General features: G+C 40.5%; 2 protein-coding genes across 2 annotated transcripts; one reads left to right on the top strand and one right to left on the bottom strand.

The window, feature by feature from the left end:
- Positions 1–436: 436 nt before the first annotated feature.
- On the bottom strand, positions 437–5,243 carry g6pc3 (glucose-6-phosphatase catalytic subunit 3). Its single transcript, XM_023993464.2, has 6 exons — positions 4,626–5,243; positions 4,128–4,234; positions 3,842–3,932; positions 3,557–3,675; positions 3,198–3,339; positions 437–3,055 (listed from the first exon to the last, which is right to left on the bottom strand). The coding sequence occupies exons 1-6, from the start codon at positions 4,841–4,843 to the stop codon at positions 2,713–2,715; spliced, it is 1,020 nt and encodes a 339-aa protein (XP_023849232.1). The 5' UTR covers positions 4,844–5,243; the 3' UTR covers positions 437–2,712.
- A 25-nt stretch (positions 5,244–5,268) lies between these two features.
- On the top strand, positions 5,269–10,141 carry lsm12b (LSM12 homolog b). The gene is made up of 5 exons (XM_023993465.2): positions 5,269–5,459; positions 7,841–7,974; positions 8,577–8,686; positions 9,223–9,349; positions 9,513–10,141. The coding sequence occupies exons 1-5, from the start codon at positions 5,333–5,335 to the stop codon at positions 9,603–9,605; spliced, it is 591 nt and encodes a 196-aa protein (XP_023849233.1). The 5' UTR covers positions 5,269–5,332; the 3' UTR covers positions 9,606–10,141.
- Positions 10,142–10,397: the final 256 nt, after the last annotated feature.

The following is a 10,397-nucleotide window of genomic DNA, read 5'->3' as shown; positions in this document are numbered from 1 at the left end:
GTACTATTCTTTCAAAAAGGACTTTGACAGACTTTGTTTTTCAACTTTTTATGTAAATTAGTTGGTTGTAAATATTCAGATGCATGTTTGATTATTTCGCCAATCATGATCTCAAACAGAAACACATATAGTGTCCTGAATCTGGCCTGTGTTATACATTCGTGATTTGGGATAAGAGTAATGAAGCTGTTATGCCTGAATATCCTTTTCCTTTCCCTCCAACCAGACACAACGCAAAACTCTGAAGCGTTCTATTTTTATTATTTTATTGTATTTGCTTGCTGAGCAGAGTTCTTTTGTCTGTAAATGTGAGCTTTAAGAGCGCTGTGATAAGTTGAATTAAAAAATAATAAAAATTGTGTGTTTTTATCTCATGATAACTGATTGTAATCTGTACAGTCAAACCTATGTATTGAAGAATAACATTTATAAATGGTTACCAACTGAAAAACATCCTGCATGCATGTCATTTATTTGCTTTGATCTTTCAGGTGAATGATATGAATAGCTGCTTATGTAGCATACAGTAATCCTTACATTTTCATTGTCAGGTCATTTTTGATTTCTTTAATGTTACATGCCAAGCATAACATCAACTCCCGCCTGAGGGAACAGCACAATAGCCTACTTGATTGTAACAGTCATTAATTGATTAGGTTTAACCATAATGTGGTACCATTTACCTTTACTTACAGATCATTTGTCAATCAAATTGTAACTAAGCAAAGTGAGATATTGCATACATATGTGAAGGAGAAGGTTACACTGCTGGTTACATAGCTAGGGAGGAAGAAGGTTACACTGCTATTTACATAGCTTGAAATAACAGACACATAGTAAAAGCTGAGACAAAATAACACCAAAAACATTTGGCCTACAGTTGAAGTCGGAAGTTTACATACACTTAGGTTGGAGTCATTAAAACTCGTTTTTCAACCACTCCACAAATGTCTTGTTAAAAAACTATAGTTTTGGCAAGTCGGTTAGGACATCTACTTTGTGCATGACAAGTAATTTTCCCAACAATTGTTTACAGACAGATTATTTCACTTATAATTCCCTGTATCACAATTCCAGTTGGTCAGAAGTTAACATACATTAAGTTCACTGTGTCTTTAAACAGCTTGGAAAATACCAGAAAATGATGTCATGGCTTTAGAAGCTTCTGATAGGCCAAATTACATCATTTGAGTCATTTGGAGGTGTACCTGTGGATGTATTTCAAGGCCTACCTTCAAACTCAGTGCCTCTTTGCTTGACATCATGGGAAAATCAAAACAAATCAGCCAAGACCTCAGAAAAACTATTGTAGACCTCCATAAGTCTTGTTCATCCTTGGGAGCAATTTCCAAATGCCTGAAGGTACCACGTTCATCTGTACAAACAARAGTACGCAAGTATAAACACCATGGGACCACGCAGCGTCATACCACTCAGGAAGGAGACACGTTCTGTCTCCTAGAGATGAATGTACTTTGGTGCGAAAGGTGCAAATCAATCCCAGAGCAACAGCAAACGACCTTGTGAAGATGCTGGAGAAAACAGGTACAAAGGTATCTATATCCACAGTAAAACGAGTCCTATATCGACATAACCTGAAAGGCCGCTCAGCAAGGAAAAAGCCACTGCTCCAAAACCACCATAAAAAAGCCAGACTACGGTTTGCAACTGCACATTGGGACAAAGATCGTACTTTTTGGAGAAATGTCCTCTGGTCTGATGAAACAAAAATAGAACTGTTTGGCCATAATGACCATCATTATGTTTGGAGGAAAAAAGGGGGAGGCTTGCAAGCCGAAGAACACCATCCCAACTGAAGCACGGGGGTGGCAGCGTCATGTTGTGGGGGTGCTTTGCTGTAGGAGGGACTGGTGCACTTCACAAAATAGATGGCATCATGAGGCAGGAAAATTATGTGGATATATTGAAGCAACATCTCAAGACATCAGTCAGGAAGTTAAAGCTTGGTCGCAAATGGGTCTTCCAAATGGACAATGACGCCACAACTTTGGAAGTATGCTTGGCAAAATGGCTTAAGGACAACAAAGTCAAGGTATTGGAGTGGCCATCACAAAGCCCCCCCCCCCTCAATCCTATAGAAAATGTATGGGCAGAACTGAAAAAGCGTGTGTGAGCAAGGAGGCCTAAAAACCTAACTCAGTTACACCAGCTCTATCAGGGGGAATGGGACAAAATTCACCCAACTTATTGTGGGAAGCTTGTGGAAGGCTACCCGAAACTTTTGACCCAAGTTAAACAATTTAAAGGCAATGCTACCAAATACTAATTGAGTGTATGTAAACGTCTGACCCACTGGGAATGTGATGAAAGAAATAAAAGCTGAAAGAAATCATTATTTATAATCATTATTTGTCATTATTATTCTGACATTTCACATTCATAAAATAAAGTGGTGAAATAAAGTGCTAGGATTAAATGTCAGGAATTGTGAAAAACTGAGTTTAAATGTATTTGGCTAAGGTATATGTAAACTTCCAACTTCAACTGTATATCCTGCAAATGGGCATGATACAATCTTCAATCATCAGCAGAAAAATTGCCATTCAGCATTTGTCTGACAACTTCCTTAGAAGTCAACACCCATATTGCCATCAATTTCCCCATTTATACAGGAGTGTGTATGAAAAGAAAAGTACCTAAAGAAACTTTTCTCTCAGTGTCCAGAGTTGAACTTCCGAGGAATGTGTCATTTTAATCATTTTTCTTTTTGTGTGTAAGGAGGTGTACAAAGCCAGGTACATAGATCATGACCACCTGGGGCACGATGGTAAACTTGATAAAGAAGAGGAAGTAGAAGAGGGGCTGTGGTTGGATTGGTAGAGGCAGTCGGTGGACATGGTAGAGAGCCATGGAGCAGAGGGCCAGACACAGGGCACGTGGAGCACAGGGGAGAGTGTACCCACCTGGTTTCCAGTACTGGGCCAGCCCCAGGCCCAGGATAGCACCACAGTCCCGTGTGAGTGAGGAAAACGGGGCTGTGTCCAGCCGAATCCACTCTGAATGGGAGCACCACTTCTTAGCCAATGCAATGGACCTTGGAAATTGAAAATGTTAAAAATTATATTAAATGCAATTAGAGCTATAGCTATTATGAGGCAAGCTGCTTTTAAAATAGACGTAATCACATTCCCTATTTTCTTTATGATATGGGAAAACATTGGGTAGACTAGACTCACCAGGACAAGTCGAAGCCCAGCCTTGTCAGTCCTGAATGGATTAGGAAAGCACTGAGGAGTAGCCCAATGCTGGAACTCACAAAAAACACCAGAGGGCGACCTTCTGGAACCTGGCGGCTCAGAACTACCCCAAGAATGAAGCCTGAAGAAAAGAGTTGGGGACACTCACTTCAGAATGAAGATGATGTTCTAGAATTCTAGAATATTCTAACAAAACTTTGTTAATCTTAGAATAAGTTAGATACAGTAGGTTATACACATCAAGTACAGTATTGTACATACATAACTCCCACTACAAAAAATAAATGATTACATCCCCCTGAATAAAGTTCGGCAAGACAGTACAGGTAGATTCTGACCTGTCAAAGAGCCAGCTATGACCTGATGGGGGAAGTGTGCCAGGATGAAGATGCGAGAGAAGCCAACTGCCACTAACCCCAGCAGATACAGCACGTACGGAACCGCTGATAGCAACATGCTGAAATAGATTGGGGGGGTAAAAAGAAATATGGACAATGAAAATGGTTATTTAATAACCATGTCAAACATGCTCACACAGATTTTGCAATATAGATTGCCTTAGTCAATAAAAAATGATTGCATTTAAAATACAAATAGAAAATATATTTGACGAATGGTCAGACCTGCGTGTGTAGGAGTATAGAAGAGAACCCAGGGATGAGGCCATCACCCACCACACTGCTGCTGTTACCATTGCATGACCAGATGGACTGCCTGAGAGATGGAGAGTAATAACACCACTGGTCAAATAGGGTGCTATTACTGTGGTATTACATTATTACCGATGGTTGTAAGTTCACAGTCAGTTTGTCTGGTCAAGTAAATGATGTGCACAATATTTGGATGATTTGTTGCTGTAAATGTACGAGAATTACAAGCTTTTGGAATAATGTATTAAATCAAACTAACCTGGACCTGTTTCACAAGTTGAGGCAAACTGTTGGAGTTTGGGAGGGTTTTTCTCAAATAAACGGGATTCTCCAATCCACCAGAATGGCCTCTCACCAAAGAGCATCCTGCATTGGAATTAAAATTCTAAATTCAAAATGTACACCACAGAAGGTCAAAATATGTTTGACTTTATACTAACATCCTCCAAATCTTTAAGGTTCCGAGGTTTGTTTTACCGTCGGACCGATAATAGAAAAGGACATGCCACGAATCCAAACGTGTTGCATAAAATATCAGAGATGTATTTGTAATATGCTCACCATAAATAAATGTTTATGCGTTAAAGAATGTAAGTGAAACATTGGATTTTTTAAATAATGACTTTAGATCAAAATAGTTGATTTTCTTAGAGTTTATCAAGCATTCATCGGACAGTAGAGCTATAGGGCCGAGACTTCCGGTAAGTTAATTGAACATGTTTAAAAGCATAATGGACCAAATAGACGTTACTCTTACCATTTGAACACTAGATTAAGCCACTCCGAAATAGCAGCCACCCAGACAACTGCAAATCCAGTCCGTCGGTTGAGAAAGTAAGTCAAGGGGAACACGAGAAGGAAGGCAGCTTTGGGATCCCCAATGTGAGTGGCAATCAACCAAAGTTTGTCTTGGCTCTTCGTTCTTTGCTGAAGTGCTTCAGCCATCCAAATACCTTGGGTGTGTATGGCCTCCATAATTAAACTGAATACACAATATCAAGGATCCAAATAAGATGATATTGTGACGATATTCTGGTTAATGGCGTTATAGTCGGGACGGAAATATTTTGCAGCAGAAGCATTTCTGAATCCTGACAACAGGGGGAGGAATGGGACAAACTTTGCAGGTGCATGTTGATGTTCTGATGGTAGGCATCGAACTATTGGAATGGTAACTGCATGGAACTGTTCCATCGGTATCAGTCAATGCCTCCCAATCAGAAAGAGAGTGCCTCTCCTTTTTTTTTTTTTTTTTACTCTAGAGAGCAAACCCTATAATATACTATTCTTGGTAAAATGCTTAATGTAATGCTAAAATACCAGCTAGCTACAGAACGGTGGAATTAATAACAATCGTGAGATGGGACGTAACTGCGTGATTTGACACGCACCGAAGTCGTCCAAGTGACGACATCACGTACTAATTTGACGTACGACTAGCGCTCCGGTTTCCTGGCGGAGAAGATGGCGGCTCCTGGACCGGGGGAGTATTTTAGCGTCGGAAGCCATGTCTCTTGTCTCACTTGCTTGGGCCAGCGTCTGCAAGGAGAGGTGGTGGCCTTCGACTACCAGTCCAAGATGTTGACTTTGAGTATCCTTTCTCAATTTTAGGATGCCATTGTATCATTGGCCTGTTTGCCTGCAAGGGCATGTGTCAAATAGTGATCCGCGCAGGCGTAATTAGTAGTACCGTAGTTAGCCGAATTGCTTAGCTAGCTTTGTACCCCATGAAAAATTGTAATACAATTCATTAGGTTTGTCCGAGTCGTACACTCCTGCATCTGTATTACATTTGGTTAATGTTGATGTTTTTTTGCTCTGAGTGCTTAGCTATTTTTACATGTGTTGTGATCCATGGTAGAACTGCTGATCCTCGACTAGGATCACTATTTGGCAGAATCCAGTATGGCATGGCATCATGGCAGATTCACTAACTGTAAATGGGATAATTGATATTGGCTAGCGTGACAGTCTTACTAGATAGTTAACTTAGCTAGCCAACTGATCATCGCAGAGGCTTTTTTAAACAGACCACCAAACTGATTGCATACATATCAATAAAAAATGGCAACACTGAATTTCATTGCACCTCTATGCTAACTAGCAGCTAGGTAGCGCATGTTAGCTAGCTAGATTTAGATAGCCAACATATTACGGGACCATTTGGCGCGGTCTCTATGTTTGATATTTGTAAGTGTCAGTCATCAAATCTAACTATCACGGCATGATTGATTTGTCAAAGTCAGTGACGTTACATATTCTGACAGAAACGGCATAACGCTAGCTAACTTACAAGCTAATCATGTTGCCCGTCTATGGTTTTTCATTACACCTTGGCCCAAGTAGCTAGCTGAAAAAGCTATGGATATTTCTCTTCTCAATCCACACTCCTCGGGGTGGGCGTGGGACCACCTTGCATGGGCTCCAGTGACAGGTTGTCACATGCGTGCTTCTATTGCTAGCCATTCAACTATATTTTTTCTGCTAGCTATATCAGTCCACTGAGACTGGATCTGTAATTTAGCACCCACAGAGCATTTGAATTGAGTAGGAGAGAACCGGTTGGTGTCAAATAGTGGCAGACTATAAAGACCCCATCAGGAACAAAGCAAGTAAAAATGTAACCGCAGTTGCAATTCATTCCTTTTGGTTAAAGCCATTGTTGTAGTATGTGATTGAATATTTTGTGGATGAAGAGCTGAATAGAATAGCATCTGTGTTTTGTTTAGATGTCATGATTGAAGTGACCAGTCCACACCGCTGATGAGGGATGTCCAGCGTCTTGCCATGTTTCCTGGCAATTTTTACAAGCTATCCAGAGGTGTAGATATACCTTCAGGAGAATGTGTGTATTGTCAGTATTTAGGCCTAGACGTTCAATACTAAGCTAGGTCCTATGTTGTGGAAGGACACACCATCTCTGCATTTAGTGCCTTATGTTGTGCTTTCTTTTATTCTGTTCCATTCATGACTCAACCTTCTTTGGGATGCTTGCTGCCATTCATTGCCATGCTACAACTTGTGTATGTTGATCCAGGCTACTACAGGTGGCAGCATTGCCCTTGGTTGTCATTTCAGCTGACTGACAGTACTGCCACTGACTGATAGGCCTGCCCCAACCTTACCTCAGTGTCTTACTACAGCCGCTGGTGGAGTGCCATACGTCTGGCAAGTGAGACTTCCTCAGTCTACCACTCTATTACAGTGAGCTTTGATGTTGTCTTGATATATTTTACATTTTAATAGGGATAATAGGCCATCATATTTCAATGTTAAAGATTCTAACGCTGCTGATGGTGATGTCATACTTGCTCAGTCAAATACCTGTAGAGGAGTAGAAGGCGCTCAACCAACGTGAGATGAGGTGCAACCCCAAAAAATCATAAGCGCATTTGGAAGGAATAGGCATGACTCTCACTTGAGCGACATGCCTATTCCTTCCAAATGCTCAGTTGTGCAATTTTCATTTTACACTTACATTTTAGTCATTTAGCCGACAATCTTACCCAGAGCGACTTACAGTTAGTGAATTCATCTTAATAAGATGGCTAGGTGAGACAACCACATACCACAGTCACAGTATGTACATTTTTCCTCAAAGTAGCTATCAGCAAAGTCAGAGCTAGTAAGAAAAAAGTTGAGTGCGAATGTTAGTTCTAGAAATATGTTTTATTTTTTTATGCATACCTACTCTGCCCAAAGCAATGAACTTAAAATGTCATGACATCTGTATGCGCCTGCACATTATAATTTATACTTGCGCAGGTAGTTTTATAGCAGTATATGGATGTATGCAGTCTGGAACTTTGATATAATGGGGTGTTTTTGTATAGACCTAGAGTGTGAACTCTATATTTATCCATGTCTTGAGATTCTTTGAATGTCACTGATGCTCTAGTCTAGTACACCAACTGTCATGTGTGCATGTTACTACCTTTACAATTTGTTTACCTTGACTTGAGTTCCTCCCAGAATGTGCTCCCTCCAGTGGGAAGCCAAACCTCAACGACGTCATCCTGATCAATTTAGCCTATGTTTCTGAAGTGGATATAATAAATGACCGCACTGAAACTCTTCCTCCTCTAGCGTCACTGAATGTTAGCAAGGTAGGCCCTCATCTGCTGTCATACTGTAGGTCCCTCATTCAGCCAGTTCCACTGCTTTTTTTACATTCTTCCCCACTAATCAAGGACTGATTTAGACCTGGGATACCAGGTTGATGCAATTAATTATCAGGTAGAACAGAACAGTTTTTGTATTCTGCTAAATTTCTATTTGTGTAGACTATGCTTCAGTCTTCTTAAAGTGCGTATGATTAGTCTATTTGTCTGGAAAACTAAATATTAACTGGCCCAGTGTGGGTTTACTTATGATGATGACATGAGCTACATTTGTCACCCGTCTCAAATAACCACCCATCTGTGTCAGTCATTGTTAAATCTTCCTTGTCAACTTTCTCATCTCACAAGCATTTCGCTACACTCGCATTAACATCTGCTAACCATGTGTATGTGACCAATAAAATTGTATTTGATGTTTCTGGTCAAGGTTGTCAATTGTGTTTTCAATTGAGGGCGAGAGTTGCGTTTCACGCCTATTCCCTTCCAATGCTCTTATAGTTTGTGATTGCACCTCGACGCACGTTGGTTGAGTGCCTTTTACTCCAGATCCCCTCCTAACTTTCTCCTCTCTGCCATCTTCTTCCCAGCTTGCCAATCGGGCACGGTCAGAGAAGGAGGACAAGCTGTCCCAAGCCTATGCAATCAGTGCTGGGGTTTCTGCGGAGGGCCAGCTGCTATTCCAGACTATTCACAAAACGTAAGTGCCTTTAAAAAAAAAAATTCAATGATCTTGATTAATTCCTGAGGGGAAGAGAATCGGTGGGTGGAATAGGATACGATTAAGAATTACTGGCTAACTAATATGGGCAGTTGATTTGAGGACAAAATTGAACTAGTAGGGAAAAAATAGTTTATTGATCCATTTTCCTCATTGTACATGGAAATGGGCCTACTGAATCGCCTTTTTTCAGTCATACTGGCTACGTTTAGGCAGGTGACGTTTGAGGTCTTGACCTGATTTGGCTCTTAAGCTTAGTTTAAATTGGCAAGAAGCGGGAACAACAATCTAATCCGACACCTCAGTTTTCCCCCGCAATGCAGATGCAGAATTTACACCGGCGTGATTGGTCAACCATAAATAAATACAATTATTACAATTGAGATTTCATGCTTTATTTAGAAACATCAGAATAGAACACATTGTTTAAATAGACTTGACTCCTCAGCTCAAGGTCAAGGGCTGTTTTACCAGTTAAATGTTTCCAGATGTTAATCTAATGATGTGTTCTGTAGCATCAAAGACTGTAAATGGCAGGAGAAGAACATACTGGTCATGGACGATGTTGTAATTTCGCCACCATACCAGGCTGATAACTGCAAAGGCAAAGAGGGAAGCGCTTTAAGTCATGTACGCAAAATAGTGAGTATCACATACCTACTACTACTTCATCTGTCATTGTTGTGGAATTATGATACAGTTTAAATGTAATTTGCCCTTTTATTTCTTACAAATAACTTTTGATACAATGGCATATAGAATTGGATCATGCATCAAGTGTTCTTCCCCTGTTGTTCCTCTGTAGGTTGAGAAACATTTTAGAGACGTGGAAAGGCAGAAGTCCGTGCAACGTTCACAAGCACAGCAAACACAGAAGGACACCACTTTATCTTCTTGAGTCAGTACAGGGCAGCGTGGGTCCGGCCAGCCAGGGTAGGCAACACGGCGGGGGACAGGAAGGCTGCACGGCTGGCAGTGTGTCCCCACTGCCGGACAAGGTTGGCATTACTTGCCCTCGGTGTCAGAGACCAGGAAGATACAGTGCTGAGGGGCCCTGGTATTCCAGAAGATCAAACCATTTATGAAAAAGACAACAAAAAAATAAAGAGGAAAAGAGTTAATCTTAAATTAGACTTTATAAATAATTTAAACCATGAAGCAACCATAGTTTCCTTTAACTAACTTCATACTCGTCCCACTCACCCCCCCCCCCCCATCCATTCATTGTCCTCCCCATCCACCCTCCTCAATTAAATTTCTTCAGAAAGAGAAAATAGAGCAGTCAGAAAGGCTTGTTAGCTTTATTTTCTGTCATTTCCTTTTTGCTGTATCCATGTTCTACAATTGTCTGTTTTCTGTATTTTAAACAAAATGTGACTTGAACTGCCACACTTTAAAAATACATTTTCTAAAATAAAAGTAACAAAAATCTGACTAATACTGTAATTTGAATCGCTTTTTGCGAGAAAAGGAAACAAATAATTTATTTTCTGTTGGTAGGACTTTAATTTTTGCTATGACTTGGTGTATATGGAACATTGTAGAATATCACAAATTGTCTCTGCAAAAGAATGGTCACTCAATAGTGCAGTAGGCCTAGCCTCGTGAAACCAGACTGACCACTGCGCTCACATTTAATTTCACGTGGAGTGAAACCGGATGGGAGCTATCACGAGATCGGTCTGGTTTC

Source organism: Salvelinus sp. IW2-2015, linkage group LG8 (assembly GCF_002910315.2).
Source record: "Salvelinus sp. IW2-2015 linkage group LG8, ASM291031v2, whole genome shotgun sequence".
Lineage (NCBI taxonomy): Eukaryota > Metazoa > Chordata > Actinopteri > Salmoniformes > Salmonidae > Salvelinus > Salvelinus sp. IW2-2015.
The sequence above is the reverse complement of the archived record's forward strand: the minus strand, read 5'-3'. Positions and strand labels throughout refer to the sequence as shown.